We start from the raw sequence: 19151 nt of genomic DNA, 5'->3' as shown, positions 1-19151 counted from the left end.
GCCTTTGCACAAATTGATGTTTTCTAACCAATCAACAAAGTGTGAAGTATACAAGAAAATAAAACTCACTGTATTGGAATTCGAGGGTGGTTAGGGGCATTCTACTATTAGATATTACTCTTCTCGTTATACAGTTTATGGACTAGACTCTAAATTCACTTTTGACTTTCTAAAAGTCAAATATAAATTAGGAAGTGTGAAAAGTCACTTAAATTTACTTAGATCATGGACATAACATATCCTTCTGGACATATATTTGCATTAAACAATATTATTGGACCTCTTATCATTAAATTCAGACATTAAGCAAATTCATTTGACTAATTTTACTCAGAGCATATAACTGTAATATGTTTGTTAAAAGATGTTATAAACTGTATAATCACAGTTTATACACTTCAAAAGGAAGGATGTACTTATTTATTATAACTACTGTGAAAAATTTTGGAGGAAAAACAGCTATATATCCTTCCAATAACAATTTTGTCACTTTTCCAGGAGAATGTGCTCGTGAAACAGTCTAGGATTCCTTAGCAAGAATACATAAAAGGATTCGTGGTGAGAAACATATCAATGGCACTTCTTACCGAGGTGAGCACTTCTTACTAGGTAAGCAGAATCACCTGGGAAATTTAGTTACCCTTCTTCCTTCACTTGAAAACCACTAAAATAAAGATCCAAATAGAATGAATGCCTTGTGAAAAGATATGCAACAATACCACCATGGTATTTTCCTGAAGACAAGTTTTTTAATAATAATCTCATTCAGATTTTAGCTCAGGAATCAACTGCTCAAAGAAGTCCTCCATTATCAGCATATCTAAGCAGAGTCTCCCACCCTTAAATCCATTACCTGTTTTGTTTTCTTTGTATCTTGTATTGTTATCTTAGATACGTCAGATATTTATTTACCTACCCAACTATTTTAGATCTCTCACTCACGAAAAGGCACGCTTCATGAGGATGGTGACTGCAATATTTGCAAGTGCCAAAAACTCGGCCTGTGTTAACTCTTTGCTGAATGATTGCCATTCAGTGAAGATTCACACGTGAGTTTTCTCCCTTTTCACGCCAACAGAAAAAAAATCTCTGATTTTATAAGAGCAAAGGTTATTTAAGCACAAATGAAAAAGCCTATTAACCAGCCAAAGTTATCTGAATCATTATCATTTCAGAGACTCAGTGTCACAGTGGGCTCCCATTTTAGTACTTATTCACCTTTAATAGAATTATCCATATTTGGGTCTGGCTTTCTCCTTAGATTATGATGTCCACAGGGGAGACATCATGTTCATTTGTACTTTTCCAGGGTAAAATTTAGTGTCTTGAGACATTTTGGGTATTCAATAAATGTCCATTAACTAAAAATAACCTATCAAATCACTAATACAAGAGGGAAACTGAAAACATCTTCTTTTAGTTCTATAACTTTTTGTTATGTCTCCCAAGAAGCCTTCTGAGTGCTCAGGTATCAGTGTGGTTTGGAAGGAAGACAGGATGAATTACAGGGAATTACGGAGAAAAGCAGAAGCACAGGTTATTGTAGTGAACGTAGATCACTATGAATAAGGACGATATATTCTATAAAAAGCTTTCCATATGTTTTACTTATTTATTTATTGGGCCACGCACAGCCTATGGGATCTTAGTTCCCGGACCAGGGACTGAACCCACGCCCTCAGCAGTGAAAGTGAAGAGTCCTAACCACGGACCACGAGGGAATTCCCCAAGATGTTTTAAAATGTCCCAAAGCTCATTTTCTTTATTTTATTTTATTTTATTTTATTTTATTTTATTTTATTTTATTTTTTTGGGGGTACACCCAGTTCAATCATCTGTTTTTATACACATATCCCCGTATTCCCTCCCTTCCAAAGCTCATTTTCAATGCAACTCAATGCTGTTTTATTAAATATGTATGATATGCAAAGAACTAGGGAAGTCACTGTTGGGTGAGGTTAGGAAAAAGAAGGAAAACATGGAACCTGTTCTCAATTTGCCTACACTCCAAAGCAGAAGGTAAGCACGTCACACAGGGCAGAAAGTAATGAATTCTTGCTGAGGAGATCAAGAAAAGATCTCAGAGGTGTCTGGTTTTGAACTGGACACTAAAAGATGCATAAACTTTTTTTCACCATGATGAGGAAATTTGAAGCTAAGGAACATAATAAACAAGTTGATGATTAAAAAAGAAAAAAAAAGAAGGTACCAAGGCAAGAAATTTCTTGCATTTGGGGTGAGGAGAATGTATTGGTGCATGGAAAGAGAGTTTAAAAGATGAATACAGTGAGAACAATGGTAAGTAGAAGTCAGATTTTAGAAGATCTGCAGTATGATGGAAGTTTAGGCTTTACTGTATAGAAAATGTAGAGCCATTAAAGATATTTAAGCAAAGGAGTTATTAGTTTAGATCTTAAGTTCTTGAGTTCATTTATTATATTTTTAAGTTCTTTTGTGTTAAAATAAAGCAAACATTTATATGTATGCAAATTATCATTAGGCAGCCCATTAGAAAGTTAAGAGCAATTATTTCCTACTAGTAGATAAATTTAAATTAATAAGTTGCTGACATTCTGTTGAAAAATGCCTGTAATATAAAATTTTATTTTACTCTTTACTTCCACATCTTTGTTTTTTGATGTATTCTCCTGAATGAAATATTTCTTTATCAATATATAGAGTAATCATGCTGAACACTCTTATTTTCTCTTACTATATTATACATACAGTTATGTTTAAATATATTTCATGTTTAAATTTCAGGATATATAGAGAAAGAGAAATAAGTCTTCGGGTCTTCTCTGTTCCCATTTCTTGCTCTCTCTCTATCTATATACATACACACACACATATATATGTAAAAAAACTTTGATTCATAATTAAAAAGAATAAAAACAACTTCAATTCTTCCTTTTTGACTTCTGATATAAAGCTTATTAGTTGAGAATAAAATAAAACAGCAAAAGTTTACAATCCTTCCTGAATAGGGCACACTGTACTCCAATCTATGTTTAGACATTGATTCGAATCAAAAATTTAAAGGTCAAATGTTAGGATTCGTCAAAACAGTTTTAAACTTGCAGGGTTTTTTATTAGAAGTCAAGATGAATGACTGATATTTACACATCTGATCAATAAACCTAAGGTTCTCTTTATAATCACTGTCATTTAATATTACTAAGCATATAAAAACCACTAATCTCTGAACTCCCTTTTATATTACAGTGAAGTGTTGGCATTTTCAAGTCTTAATTAAAATTAGATTGTATAACACAACTGACCTTAATATAGTAATAAGAACCTTTAATAGTAGAACAAGGTGAAACTAAATTTCATAGAAAAGACTCTGCCTTTTCAAGAAACCCGTTGTTACATAAAAATGTATTGTTTGGGGACTTCCCTAGTGGCACAGTGGTTAAAAATCCGCCGGCCAATGCAGGGAAAACGGGTTTGATCTCTGATCTGGGAAGATCTCACATGCCGCAGAGCAACTAAGCCCGTGTGCTACAACTACTGAGCCTGCATGCCTAGAGCCCGTGTGCCTAGAGCCCGTGCTCCACAACAAGAGAAGCCACTGCAATGAGAAGACTGTGCACTGCAACAAAGAGCAGCCCTTGCTGTCTGCAACTAGAGAAAACCTGCGCACAGCAATGATGCCTCAATGCAGCCAAAAAATAAATAAAATTTTAAAAATGCAGAGAATGGACTGAAGGACATGGGGTTGGGGGTGGGTGGGGGCAAAGGGGAAACTGGGACGAAGTGAGAGAGTAGCACAGACATATATACCAAATGTAAAATAGATAGCTAGTGGGAAGTTGCTGTATAACAAAGGGAGATCAACTCCATGATGGGTGATGCCTTAGAGGGCCAGGACAGAGAGCGTGGGGGGGAGTCGCGGGAGGGAGGGGATATGGGGATATATGTATAAATACAGCTGATTCACTGTGGCATACCTCAAAAGCTAGTACAAGAGTGTAAAGCAATTATACTCCAATAAAGAGCTTAAAAAATTGTATTGTTTTTAGCAAACTGAAGTTGTATTATTTTTTAAATCTTAGAGTTAAATGATTGAATGCTGTCAAATCTGTTGTGTTATAGGAATTAAACAGAGCTATAACTTGACTCAAACTTTTTGCTAACTCAACATTCATTCAACAAATATTAACTAAGTGCCTTCAATTGGGATACTGTAAGAGAGATATTCTCTCTTCCCTCAAAGTGATAACAATATAGTGAAGCCACTAAATAAAATACGACGTGACAAGCATTATAATAGTGGAAACATGGGTTTCAAGCTTTACGTTAGAAAGGCTCCATGAAGTAGAATTTCAAGCTTAAATACAACATTGACCAAACAGGCAAGGGGTAAAGTATGTGCTTATAGGTACAGAGGTGAAAGAGAACTGGCAACTCCGAGGAACTGAAAAAGAGTGCAAAGGGTTCAGTGACAAGATTAGTTAGCAAAGGTTGGTTTTCAAAGAGGCTTGCAAACCTTGTTAAGATATTTGCAATTCTTCCAAAGGGCACCAAGAAGCCACTGAAAAATTTAAAGTAGGGGAGTGATACAGAATATAATGGTTAATGTTTATTGAGTGTGTTCCAGACTCTCATCTAAATGCTTTATATGCATCAACCCCTTTAATGTTGACAATAACCCGATAAGGTAGAAGTAGTTATTATTCTCATCTTGCAGTGAGAAAACTGAGACTCAGAGAAGTTTTGCTTTTTTTTCTTTCTGTAATCCTTGTGCAGGGGCCATGCTAATCTTCTCTGTATCATTCCGATTTTATTATTTGTGCTGCTGAAGCGAGCACGAGACTCAGAGAAGTTAACTTGCTAAAGGCTAATTAGTTAACATAGGGCAGAACCAGGGTTCAAATCCATGCATTCTGGCTCTGGGGATGGAGGAAAATAGAGATTCCAAAAATATTTTTAAAAATTTATTGATTAATTAACAGTTGGAAAGGGAAATAAGGAAGTGAACTACACAGAATTTGGGGGTAGGCAATGAGGTGGCACTCATTTAAAATGGGAATAAAGGAAAAGGAGCAAATTTTTTATCACTAAAAGGTAGAGGATGTAAGCACATGTTGGGGGAAGAGTGTGCAAAACTGATAAACTCAGGTTTTTCTATTTTGAATGCAAAGTACTTGAATGGAATTAATGTAAAAGGTCTAGAGAAGCCTTGTAGGGGAGAAAAATAACCTTCCATTACCCTCTTAGGTTCTGTCATGAGACCTGAGAATTAAATTGACATAGATAGAGTAACAAGAGAAAAGCACACAAATTTTATTTAATACAAGAGAATCTTCATAGGAAAAATGAAGACCAAGAAGTAGTTAGGACTGAGAGTTTAACCTGCTTTTTTAACCAGAGAATAAAGTGACAAAGGAAAAGGCATTAAGCTACAAGGGACAGTAAATTGTGGGAAAGCAACTAGTTAATATATGGGGGAAACCAGGAGAAAATAAACGTTATTTTTGTACGTATGTTTGCACAGATCCATTCTGGCATTGACTCCAGCCCTCTGGTGATAAGAATGTTCTTCTCTTCCTGGCACATGGAAATTTTACGATCTGCTTTTAGATAGAAAGGGGGGATCAGAAAGGCCTTCCTCATCTGCTGTTTCTCAATTGCCTACAGTTCAAATAATCAACATACCAAAGTAGCAGGTTTTGGGGTGGCATATTCTTAACCTCTTCAGTCTGTAGTTTACTAAAATCTCTGCTCTTGGCATACAGGTTTAGGCATCATAAATTCAAGAAGCTCATTAAAGCCAGTGAGATGTTTGACATTTCCCAGATAAACTGAGTATAGGGAGAAGCACTGATTGCCCAGAAACACTAGCAATAGAGAAGAAAATGTAGAAAGAATAGTCGACACCTGAGATGAAGAAAGAGTAAGTAGCCAGAAGAGTGTGGTATCACAGAAGTCAAGGGAAGAGTGTTTCCATCAACTTCAAAATGATCTCAATCATAAAAGTACCAAAAAAAAGTCCTTCTTGAAATAATAACTCTAGAATTTTTTCTGGGTAACTAGTATAATGGTTGTAAAATAAAGAGAAAAGCTATAGAGAAGCTGCTTTTAAGGGATAATCGGTTCAATTTTAAGTATCTTTACTTTGAAGTAGGACATTTATTCATTCAATAAATATTTCTTGAGCATTTAATATGTGCCAATACTGTTCCAGACTCTTGAGATACATCTTAAACAAAGCTGAAGGGGGAATAATCCTAGCACTAAACATTCTGGCAAGCAAAGTAAACAAAATCTACCCCCCCGCCCCCGCCCCAGTAAAATAAAAGTAAAATATACATGATAGGGGAATCTAGAGTTAGGAGTAGGGTTGGGGACAGAGTAGCTTGTGATTTTACCTAGGATGGTCCAGGTGGGCCTCCTTGAAAATGCAACAATTTAAAAGAGACAAAGTTGTTGAGAGAGTTACCCATGCAGATATTTGGAGGAGATATTACAGTCAGGGGGAACAAACAGAATAAAAGTCCACGAGTGGAAACATGCTCTGCATGTTCCAAAACCTTAAAGAGGCCCATGTTTAGAGTTTTTTTTATAGAAAACAGGAGGGATGGGACTGAACCACATCAATTGAATAGGAGAACACTGGACATAAAAGTGGTTTTCTGGTGAAGACTGGGAATTCAGTTATGAATGGAGGTGTCTATTAGAAAAAAAAATGTGAAGATGTTGAGAATTTAGCTAGCAATTAATTTTAGAGTTCAAGAAAGTGGTCTGTGCTGCAGAAAACATGGTAAGTCTTAGGCACACAGGTGGTATTTAAATCAATGAAATCACCAAGGAAGTGTGGGGACAAAGAGAAAACAAGAGCAGACTGAGCTAGGAGGCACTCCAATCCAAGGGTTTGGGAAAAAAGGAACTGGCAAAGGAGACTGGAAAGAAGCATCAAGAGTTGGAAAACCAAGAGAATGAGTTATCCTGATGAGAGTATATCAAGGATCAACTGTGTTGGATGTTTCTGGCTGGTTAAGTACGATGGATTTACAATTGACTACTGAGTTTAGCAGCATGAAATCATTAATAACCTCAACAAGTACAGCTGCAATAAGACAGTGAGGGCAAAAGCCTGATGAGGTGAAATCAAGAGAGAATATGAGGAGAGGGATTGGTGATTGCGAGTATAGACAAGTGTTTTGAGAATTTCTACCAGCAAGCAATTGGAAACATTAGCTGGAAGTCTCAATTAAATGGTAAATATTTAGAAGTCACTTTTTATGTGCTAAGTACAATTTAAATGGTCTTGAGGATATAGAAATAAAAGTGGCACTGTTCTTCTCCAAGGAGCTCAGAAATACAAAAGTGAACAGACATTAAAATATAGCTTGATAATTGCTGTAATAAGAGGAAAAGTGAGGATGTATAAGAGGGCATTTATCCAGACTAGGTGGGAGAAAGAATGCTTCTTTAGAGTAACTGGTGCATAAAGTAGGTGTTGGCAGATAAGTCAATGTTACTGAGAAGAAAGGATGGAGAAAGGAGAACAAATATAGAAGTAATCCAAGCAGAATGTACTGTGACTACAAAGGCACAGAGACATGAACTGCAAGTACTTAGGTGGTTTGGAAGTGTAGAATCCAAGAACATGGAAGGGGCCAGCTAAAGGTATGGGAAATCAGAAGAGGAGTCAAATTCTCAAACACTGTAGTCCAAAACAGGATTTTTTTTCTTTAGGGAAAAAGAGAGTAATGGACAGTCTTCGGGTGGGATCAAGTCTTGCTCAGATTTGCATCTTTAAAACATTATTTAGCAGTAGGGAGAATGGAATAACCTAATTTCTAAATGTATAAAGCAGTTGATTCATCCATGTAAAGGTGACAACAGAAGCAGTAATAATGGACATTGGAGGAAAACTAAATTTGCAACCAAATTAATCTTGCAAAAATCTAATGTCACAACCCGTTAAAACTCTTTAATGGCATTCAGAATCTTGACTCCTTTCCAAAGGTTTCCTAGCCCTGTATTCTCCTTCAACCCATTGCTTCAGGCATATTAGCCTTCTTTCTATTTCCAGAACTCTCCAACCTCACTTGGCCATGATGGGTAAGCTCTGATCCTAGAATGCTTTTGCTCCAGATAGGCACATGGCTGATCTTATACTGCCAGGAGTCAGTGTCATTGTCATTTTCCAGATACACAGTCTAAAGTAACCAAGCACTCACTTTAACTCACAATTCTCTTTTAACTCTCTGCATAGTACTTCTGCCATTATCTTATTTTATTATTTTGATTGCTTTACTGTCTATTTTGTTCCCAAACTGCAGTTTGCTAAACTAGGATGTGAGCTCTGCAAGGTAGTAATCCTGTCTGTCTTTAACCCTGAATCATTGCACCTGGAACAGTGCCTGAAGCACAATAGCTCAACAAATATTGTCTGAGTGAATGAATGGATAATTCTATGCTATTCTTAAACTATACACGCTAATAACTTTAAATGGAAAATATATTTTCTGACTTTAAAAAGGACGACCTTGCAGGAAAGTCTGAAAAATTATCACAGCCTAGAGGAGCCTAAGGAAATATGATGATTAAATGTAATGTGATATCCTGATAGGATCCTGAAACAGAAAAAAGGCATAGGTAAAAACTAAGGAAATCTGAACTATGCACTTTAGTTAATAATAATATATCGATATTGGTTCACTAATTATAATGAATGTACCATACTAATGTAAGGTAGTAATAATAAAGGACACTGTGTGTGTAGGAGGGACATACAGTATTGGAACTCGGTACTAACTGACCGATTTTTCTGTAAGCCAAAAACTTTCCCAAAAAATAATCTGTACTACGAAAAAAATTTAAAAGTATACATTGTGAACAGTCAAAAAACATGTAAGTATTTACATTAAAACTGTAAAGTCTATTTATGGGACAACACCTACCTCTCCCAAAAAGAATCTCTTTGACAGTTAGTTGTGGACCCCTCCAGCCTTGTAAATATTTACACATACACACAAATAAATGTGATCACCATAATAACTTGTAATTTGCTTGGTTTTGCTTGCTTGTTTTTTTGTTTTTGTTTTTACTTGATACTATATTATACCCATCTTTCTAAGTCAATACAAGATCTACCTCATTCTTTCTCTTTACAGTATTCCACTATTTGGTGTAACATTTTATTCAACTGGTTTCATACTGATGAAGTTAAATTGTTTTGTTGATATAAACTGTGATACAAGTGTACCTTGTGATCATATCTACACGCTTATGCTTTTCAACGGTGGAGAGCTACCACATAACGTCATAACGACTACTGCCAAAGTCCTAGTCGTAGGTAAAGAGAACAACACTGTTTTGTGATTGTATGACAAAATCTATAAAGAAACATTATAAAAACATGGATGTGAGTAAAAACAGTCTTCTCTGGTAGGATATTCAAGAGGCTGATAACAGTCATTGCTTTGAGGAAGGCAATCTGAATGACTGGAGGGAGAGGCAGGGTTGCTTGGAACACACCCCCAAGGGGGCACCACTGAAGTAGATTACAATGTCAGTGGCATGCCCCGGAGGGAGCAATGCAGCAGCCCCAGTGGGAAGGAGACATATCTATCATTCTACTTTTTGAATTTTAAACCATATATCTATATTAGCTATTCAGAAAATTACTTAAAAAGGAGAAAAATGCCATCTGGAAATAGTTTGAAATAATCTTTTTTTCTCATTTAACAAAAATGATTGCCTTCCGACTATAACTATAATAGAACAATCAAAAGAACATTTTAATCTATACGTAGGGTTTAAAAGTAACCATTGGTATTGTTACAACTCTATGGCAGAATATTATATCAAAACTGGATGAATATATCAATATGTACCATTAAATAACAGAAAAAGTATTTTTGGTTGCATCTAAGAATACTATTTGCCCAATAAGTCTCTTGGTTTAGACATCGAATCACTGGACATTAGTAGATATAGTTATGCCCAGCTGCAAAACTGTATCTATTAATGAAGCATTTAGCTATGCAAACTGAGGAGCCCAAGGGGTATGGTCAGAAGTAGGGGAAACAGTCAAATACAGCTGGGTGAGACATTTGGAAAGTTCTAACCAAGATGAATATTACTTGTCCTTATCCTTCTTTCTGTGTAGAAATCAGCATGAAGTGGTGACTGAACGCTAAGTAACCATCTTGTCATTTTGAGGATAGAAGCCCATGTGCTAAACACAATAGAGCAGAAAAACAGATGAAGCTTTGGTCTCTGACAGGGAGTTTTCAGGCTAATTCTGAACCGCTTTGGCTGCATTTCCTTTTTATTTATGAAAATAAAGCCCTAGTTTAAGTTGCCATAGTTAAGCTTCTATTACTACTGTCTGTACAAAATTCATACATTAGATTAGGGAAAATATCAAAATTATAACTCTGTTCGGAGCAGTATTAAAATATCATTTGTTTGGTTCCAAGCCATCAGGGAACTACTTTACTGCAAATGACACCTTAAAACTTCCATTTCTTTTCTGACCTGTAGCAGAAATGCTAATGATAGTTTCAGAAAGTAGGATCTTAAATCTGTAGTGCTATTTTAAGTGTGTTTTTTCCTTCTGGTTAGGTACATGATCAAAAAGCTGTTAAAGAAATAGCAAAGTAAATTGATGTGTCTTCTCGTGTTTGCATAGCAAGAATATCTATTCATATTCTATGTATTTAAAACTTTTCTGAAGGTAAACACGTTCAGAAAGCAATGATGCATTAGAATGGACTTTAAATAAACAATTTTACAATTAAATAGTGATCTAGGCTTTAAGAAGTTATGAGAAGAGAATAAAATTGTGAAAAAAAGTGAGACAATACTTTTAAGTGAAAACACTTTATTTAAAAACAAAAGGGCTTTTTTTTTTCAACCTTATTAGAATTACTTCCTGAAGCATTTACAAACCATGTGTATACAAACAGCAGCTGGAACATTTTGTTTACTTATAGGAAATGTGCAAAATGTAAGTCAGAAATGACTTTGTAAAGTGGCCATCTCTGCCTGACCTTCACAGTAGCCATGGTAATTTTGAGAGATTCCCAAAACGTTCTTAGCATGTCAAAGCAGGATCTCCATCACCAACATCTGTCATTGTCCTTTGGAGGTTTTCAAATCATTAGATTTATGAACTGACCTATCCAAGCTCTTAAATAATAACCTGTATAATTTACACTGCTTACATTACATAAGGTTTTTCTGTCTTTTGATTCCACACTTGCTTTACAACAGCATTTGGTGTCTACAACTTACAGAAAAGAATTCTTACATCTTTATCTAAAGAAAACTACTCAGCTTTGTAGATGGAAGTCACTTGCTTTGATCTTTATGTCTTTTAGCAAGAGGTTCAGGGCACCAGAAACATGCAGGGTGCAGATTTATATTTTCTCTCTTACTGACACAAATCAAGTGCAGATTTATCAAGCTGTGAAATATATTAAGTTCACAAGGTTTTAACAAAGGGTTACCAAACCTCAAGAACCTGGTGTGATTCAAACTACTTTCAGATGTCCTTTTAATTATATTAAATGAAAGTTTGGGTTGGCTTTGATGCTTACGGGCAAACATCGAAATCTCTTGAAAGAGCTGCTAAAAGTACTCCCTGTCGCTGTAGTTAATATACTACATTGTATGCACACCACTAGCCAATTTATTCTAGCCACTTTAACAAGGATATCCAGCCTGACAGGCCACACAGAATAGTATCACAAGTCAAGCAAAGCACAAATCATTAGAGGACTCAGAAAGTTGTTTGACATGTACCATGGAGCTCTTTGTCACACAGCCAATTAAGTGACCAAACAAGGCACTTGAAAATACTCATTAATTTCTCCTAGCAGTATAAATGGAGGTTAGACTCTTCTTGTCTCATGCACCAAAGTCACACAAGTAAAACTGGCATAATTTAATTTGCACTTTGTCAAAGGTGCAAGTAGCAACTTTGCTTCACAGAAAGTCTGCATTAAAGGCAAAAAAAAGAAAAAAAAGAAAGGAATAGGTAAAAATGTTTACGTAGTACATATAATAATATAGATATCTGGGCTTTGGAATTTTTAAAAACTCATCAAAAGTTGATATTACTTTTATCATTGAAAAGCTGTATCAGCGTTCCCGAGCTCAGCAGCACTTGACATAATTTCCTCCTCTGTGAAAGAAGAACTTGAGTTGACTTCTGGATGCCACACTCTCCAGGTCCTCCTCCTTCCTTAAGGCTGCTCTTTAGTCTCTACTGCTGGTTCCTTTTCCTCCCCCTGACCTCATCATATGACAGTGTCCTGGGGCTCAGCCCTAGATTCTCTTCTCTTTCTACACTCATTGCATTGATGAATTCATCTAGTACTTTGACTGAAAATGCCACTCTAAGTGAAACATTACTAAATGATTATTTCTAGCCTGACCTCTCAGATAAATTTCAAGGTTGTGTATATAACTGCATATTTACCATCAACACTGCATATCTAATGAGAATCGCACACTTAACAAGCCCCTAAGTGAAGTTCTTTTAGTGCTTCTCCCAAATTGGTCACAGATAGACCATCTCAATAAATGGTGATGTCATCCTTCCAGTTGCTCAGGCAAAACACTGTGTCATTCCAACTCCTCTCTTCCTCTGACACTTCACATACAACCCCTTAGCAAATCCTGCTTGTTCCACTTAAAAAAATGCTGAAGCTGAAGAATTATCTCAGCATCCTGCACTCATATCCTGTTCCAAGTGACTGCAGTTATTGCCCAAATGGTCATCCTGTTTCGGCCCTTACTTTTCCTGCTAGAATCTATTCTCCACTTTTAAAACACATCAGATCATGTCATTCTTCTGCTCAGAAATCTGCAGTGGTTTCTTGTGTGTCTATGAATAAAGGCTGAAGTCCTTGCAATGGTCTGTCAGATCTGGGCCCTCACTGCCCCACAGATTTGTGTCCTGTTACCCTCTTCTCCTTCACTCTGCTCCAGTTGCATTGGCTTCCTGGACAACACAGGCATATTTCCACCTCAGAAACTTGCTGTTTTCTCTGCTGGAATGCTTTTTCCTGCATATCTTCACAGCTCACTCCTTCAGAGTTTTTCTCAAATGTCACCTCAGTGATGTGTTTCTTGCTCTATTTTTCTCCGTAACATTTATCATCATCTCACATATCATATATTTCATATACTTAGCATAGTGTTTATATTCTGCCACTAGAAATTTCACCCTAGGAGAGAGAGCAGGGATTTTTGGCCTGTTATGGACCCTGCTGTATTCCCAGTAGTGGTAAGATTACTGCGCATGTGTGCTCAACTAGTAATTCTTGAATGTTTTTGTTGTTAACTACTATGTGATGTTTTTTTACAGTTGAAGATAGAGATTGCTTTTACATTAATGGTACCTAGGATACAGATTTCTAGTGGATAATGAAGGTGAAACAAACAAAATAAATAAAACAAGCAGACTCTAATTCCAAACTGAAATAAAAAGAGAGCTTATTTCAAATACTTGGTAAGATTTAAAGAACACATAGACTATCTGCCATTAAAAAAAAGAAGAAAAATGTAAGGAAGGGTACGAAGAAGGGAGGAAACCAGGCATGCGTGTGTATGTGTCTTTTTAAAAAAATTTACATCTATTTACCAATTTTTTCTGATCAGTTCTCAGCCCAACTATGCAAATAATGGTAGGTTCCAAAGAATGACTCAAAAGATTCACATCAAAAACTATATGTACTTATATTTCCCATTAAACAAGATCGACTTCAGTCTCTCTCAGGAGTCCATGCCACCTCTGAAATTTGGAGGACAAAAGAAACTGCTGACAAAAATCAAAACATATTTCTTAACTAGGAAAATATCCTGCTTTAAAGCAGTAAAAATGTGAATGCAAGTGATTTTTAATAGTTCCTGCTATAGAAGAGAACAATGCTAACAAACATTACTATTTAAAAGATGGGAACTTGGGATTGAAAAATGAGAAAGAAATGTAAATCTAAGTGCTGGTTAGATTTATAACAAGGCAGTTGTTTTTAAGCTGTTTGAGGTCACACACGCTACTCTCAGATTCTCATGAAAAACACAAACCTCTCTTTGGAGCCACATAATTTTTTATTTGTTCATGGATTACCTCTCAAATCTTCCCCTGCCCCCATTCCACCAGTAGAGTTAACTTGTGCAATTCACATGTACTTGGACAGTTATCATCGAAAAGAGAAAATAACAAGTGCTGGTGTGGATGTGGGAAAACTGGAACCCACACATATCACTGGTGGAAATGTAAAACGGTGTGGTCACTTTGGAAAACAGTTTGACAGCTCCTCCTTTAACATCGAGTTAGAATATTTTCTACTTGTAATTTCTTCTCTCAATATGGTAATTTTTTAATCACAGTGTCCTCTGAAAACCAAAGGACCTCAAAGTAAATTATGTTTGTATTTGACCTGGCTATAGTAGAACAAAATAATCACCACACAGCCATTTGAAGTCAACCTCAAAAAAAGGAAAAATTAAAAAAAAAGTTATACTTTATACCATTCTTTAAATACAGTACCATAAATCAATAAATATAAACCAAATAATATATCATCTTGACTTCTAACACCCAATAATAAAGCCCATTCCTCAATCACATTACTTTGAGCTTCTGAATCAGGAAGACCTAACTTTGAATTCAGGAGCCCCTCAACTATTACTGTATAATTTTGTGAAAGTCATTTAATGCCTCCTGTGCCCCATTTTCTCTACTTTAAGTTAAGAATAGCAATAATTTATATCATACAGTTGTTTTGAATATTAGATAAGAATTTATGCAAAATGCTTTGCACAGTGATGGCCACAGTGCCTAATAAACATATTTATTCTTCATAATAAATTACTGTTATTCTTAAATATGGTGTTGAAGAAGCACTGGATGCACATCAGAATAGCAGCATTAGTGTCAACAGTGCCAGTTGTGTGACCGTGGTCCAGTCACCTCACCTCTCCAGATCTCAACTCACTCATCTTCATCTCTAAGGTCCCTCCTGGTAATATTATATCATGGTAGCTACTTAATATGCATATGTAACACAAGCCTTACTTTTTTTCTTTGGCATAAAACTTAAAACCCTCTCCTAAAGGAAGGTATGTATTATGCCTGAGATACGGTAATGATATTTTTACACATGATATTTTACACACATCAATATCTATCTTTTGATAGTCAGTGAGGATTTTAGTGCAATCTAAAATTACAACTAAATACAGAAAAATAAAATACATTGGACCCAATTTTTTGTTTCTGTTAAAATTCTTGAGACAAAGGAATAAATGGGTTTTAGGAAACTCACATATTATTTAAAAAATCAAAGCAACTAACTTTTAATTGTTCACCTACAGATCAGTTATCATAGCTGACTGCTGACAGTCCAGATTTTATTGTTTTCTTTTTTTTTAAATAAAAGGTGAGAAGCAAGAAATAAAAAATGGATCTACATAACTCATAAAATAGACACTGTATTTCTAAATAATTAAAAGCTAAATGTATTTAGATGGTTAAGGTCAAACCTAGGAGAATCACTGCTTATGCCCATGGAAAGGAAATTTTTTTTAAGAATCTTGTGATAACTAAATACTTTTTTCAAATTTAAGGCATAAAACATTTCAAGTGTATTTTATACCTATTTCATAGATAGCTCAGAATGTGCTCTGAACATAGAAATAATAGGGAACATAAGTCTTTAAAATTCAAATAGACTAACTTTTAAGGTATTATTCACTCTAGAATTTCATAGAATAATGATCTACATTAAAAGGAACAGGAATAGTGCTGTGTTGTAGTGAGCAGAGCATTTATGCTTCACCAGTATTCTGTTTCTATTTGCTCTTATCAGATGTTTAGTCAATAGCTGAAACATTTATTCATAGCCAGTCAATTATAACACCAGGAAATCAGCCACTGAATAAACTGTGCTATTAATTTTCCATCAGAGATTCATGTTTGAATGACCATGCATTTCATAGATTTAAATACCGAAAGGCTAATTATCTCCAAGGCCCCATTAAAGGGATATCATAGATTGCAATCAAAAACAATTCTAATGTTGCTCAAAAATGATCCTCAGCTTTCAATGCTGAAGAGTACTTCAATTTCTCTGTCTATGGCACACATTAAACAATATATATACATAAACCTTCCAAAGCAATTCCTTTCCCAAAACCTTAGAAAAATAAACCTGAACAGCTTCTTATATACAAAGGTTCATTATTTTATAAAGTAAAATGCAAGTTAAAAGCTTTTCTTCCTAATCTCTGTTCCATGTTCAAATTATTATTATTATTTTCCTTTTAAATGACTGTTTCACAAAATGCCCTTATTGTGAATAAACTGACACTGTTTAATTTCTGGACCACTAATCTGAGAACCAGTAACTTGGGTCTTGAGGGCATCTCTCTTTTTTATAAACGCAGTTGGCCTTCCCCTTTAAAAATGTTATGATATATACACATAGGGAGTAAAGTTTACAGTCACACAGTTTCCTATTTTCATATTCCTTCTGATAAAGTTAATTTGTATATTGGGACCCGCAAAATGGAGACCACCCCAGTGGCCTAGTCCACATCACAAATCTACATCTGCACTTATGAGAACTGACTGTCGAGGAAACCTCACATACACTGATCACAATCCTCCAACTCAGCGTTAGCTAGCTCACCTTACCCTAGAAAAGAGGACCTGTTAGCCTTATAAGGAAATCCCAAACCTCCTTGCCCATCATGCCCTGTTTCAAGTCGTCTCTATAAAACTCACTCTTGCCCAGCATCCCTCAGGAAGAGTGCACCACTGATGGTGAGGCACTTACTCCCCCAACCCATGGATTGTTTTCCCTTGAAAAAAGCACATCAAAGTCACTACTAAATCATTTTGTCCGTTGAATTTGTCACTTGACCTTGGCTGCCTTCCTCCCTCCCCTCCCCTCCCCTCCTCTCTCCTTTCCTCTCCTCTCCTCCCATCCCCTCCCTTCTTTCCCTTCTAAAAATAACTATGAAGCTTGCTTCTAGGATTCTTTTTCACAAAAGAACTCACAAACATAGAAATGTTTTTTATCTTGCTTAGGAACAAATTACAACATGTTAACTGGAGGAATAATTACATTTACGCTGGGATTCATGTGTATAATAAGTGGAAGAGTAAGATCGTCACAGAGTGTCCTGATTAATTTGGTACAGAAACATGATATTGGAATTGTGGATACTGGAATTGTCTTATTTGACTGAGTGTCATTTCTGGATAACTTGCTACTCAAATGTTAGCTAGACCAACATATGAATGAAGTGTTTTCATACCCACCTCTCTGAAGAAATTAGAGATTTATGTATTATACCCAACTCATCTTTCAGTGAGGAGAAAATTCTCACACCCAAAGTTGTAACTCTTTGCTAGTCTGTGCTCCTTTTGCATGATAGAGCACTGGAGCTGTCAAATTTCCTTTTAGCACATACCCTTTCATATAGCTTTCCATTCCCACCCTCCATGCCCTCCCTGAAATTCTTCCAGTTCAACAGGTTACAGTGTCATCTTTCTATCAGATGCCCACACATGCTACCACCAACAGAGACAATTCAACAACTTAACACATTTATAAAAACGCAGAAAGTACCTGGACATAGGCTCTGCAAGAGCGCTCTCTTTTCTGAAGCTGAATCCATTAAGACAGCAGATTAAACACAGAATAGAAAAAACAAGTTAGTGACAGAAGAAAACAAGAAAAATAAAAGAACACATCTACACAAACACCTTATTTTGTTGTGCACTACTTTCTAGAAGAGAATGAAGGCTAAGCAGCAGCAAAATGTCAGCAATGGCTTGAAAAATAGTAACCAACACCTTTTCAGAACCCAAGTGATAATTGGATGGTATAAAGCTGTTAATGATGGAAAGAAATCTTAGAATAAATTTAGTAGAAATTAGTAAAAATCAACATACTTCATTCGACATGATTTATTTCATATGAGGTTAGTTATTAATTAATGGGCCACAAATGAAGACCTATGAAGTTAAGTAAATTAGGTCAAAATTTTAGAACCCATTTTTTACAGATAGTAAATTGTTTGTGGTTTACAGATTATATATGATGGTTAATGTGTACCACAAACCATTTGTTCATACATACAAAATGTTCTATTTATTGAGAAAACAGAAATGCCCCTTCATTTGAATATTTGATTCAAAGGGTCAAATATCAAGAGATAAGTAACTTCTGATTAAAAGAATGTGATCAGCCTTCTGATGTATCTTATTTTTATTTCTTAAAGAATTTATTTTGATGGTTTTGACCAAAAAAATTTATACATTTTAGAAACTTTTGTAGAATAAGAAGCCTGTTTTTGTGTCTTTCTTTATTTGCTTGCATACAGAATGATATTTTTCCGGGCCAAAGGTTAACAGCAAACTCATATTCAGTCCCAAACATTTTTTTCCTGGTGATAAAATGAATAATTAATACACACATTTGCTCTGTTTAAATAAATGACTGCAAATTTTATAAATTAGATTGTAGTTTTCCTCCTCTTCCCTATTTTTTTCCTTCAGTAGCCTTGATTGTTGAAGGAGAAAATTACCCTGTTTTAAGAAGCAGTTACTCTGATGCCTTTTGTGTGGCTAATACTCTCCCAACGTTAATTCATGCATTCTTCAATGAGCATAGAGCAGTTACTCCTCTAAAGAATTAAGTGAGGAATGAGTGCAAGTAAATTGCAGTGCTGTCATTTGGATCACTGACTCTCATCTTGGTTTAGCAGGTCTCTAAACCCTCCAGAATTTCAATGTGGAGCACAATTGATTTGTACCAAGTTGACTCTGCAAATCTGATGGGTTATAACTGCTTCAGGGAACAGTGGGAACCACAGGAAATGAGAGCAAGCCAGGAAGCATGTGAATAACCTTTGCCCTCCCATCTCCTTACCCCATCATGCAAATTAACATATGACAAACCACATTATATAAACAATTGAAAAGAGCCAAATAAGAAACAAAAGAGAGCATTAAAAAGCTTCACAAATGGAAATTTGCCCATTATGTAGTTATTTGATATTCAGACTAGGCAAGCTGATTAGCTGTAGCCAGTTAGAATGTGACATTAATTGCCAGCTTTACCTGATATTGTCAGACATCAACACCATTCTTAAATAAAGATACAAAG

At 35.6% G+C, this 19151-nt stretch overlaps 1 protein-coding gene and 1 non-coding gene across 4 annotated transcripts in view; both read right to left on the bottom strand.

Annotated features, from left to right (window-relative positions):
- The window catches only part of ADGRL3 (adhesion G protein-coupled receptor L3), a 415454-nt gene that overhangs the window by 125748 nt on the left and 270555 nt on the right, over positions 1 to 19151 (bottom strand). For 2 of the 3 annotated variants that reach the window (XM_057727606.1, XM_057727607.1), the window contains exon 8: positions 17610 to 17648. The exons of the other annotated variant lie outside the window; for it this stretch is intronic. In XM_057727606.1, the coding sequence (XP_057583589.1) occupies positions 17610 to 17648 (39 nt within the window). The remainder of the gene's footprint in view (positions 1 to 17609; positions 17649 to 19151) is intronic. 3 annotated transcript variants of the gene reach the window in all.
- LOC130850566 (U6 spliceosomal RNA) lies at positions 4711 to 4814 on the bottom strand. Its single transcript, XR_009052936.1, has one exon. It is a non-coding gene; the product is annotated as a U6 spliceosomal RNA (small nuclear RNA).

This window comes from Hippopotamus amphibius, chromosome 3, assembly GCF_030028045.1.
Source record: "Hippopotamus amphibius kiboko isolate mHipAmp2 chromosome 3, mHipAmp2.hap2, whole genome shotgun sequence".
Lineage (NCBI taxonomy): Eukaryota > Metazoa > Chordata > Mammalia > Artiodactyla > Hippopotamidae > Hippopotamus > Hippopotamus amphibius.
Note: the sequence above shows the minus strand (reverse complement) of the source record. Positions and strands in the feature narration are given on the sequence as shown.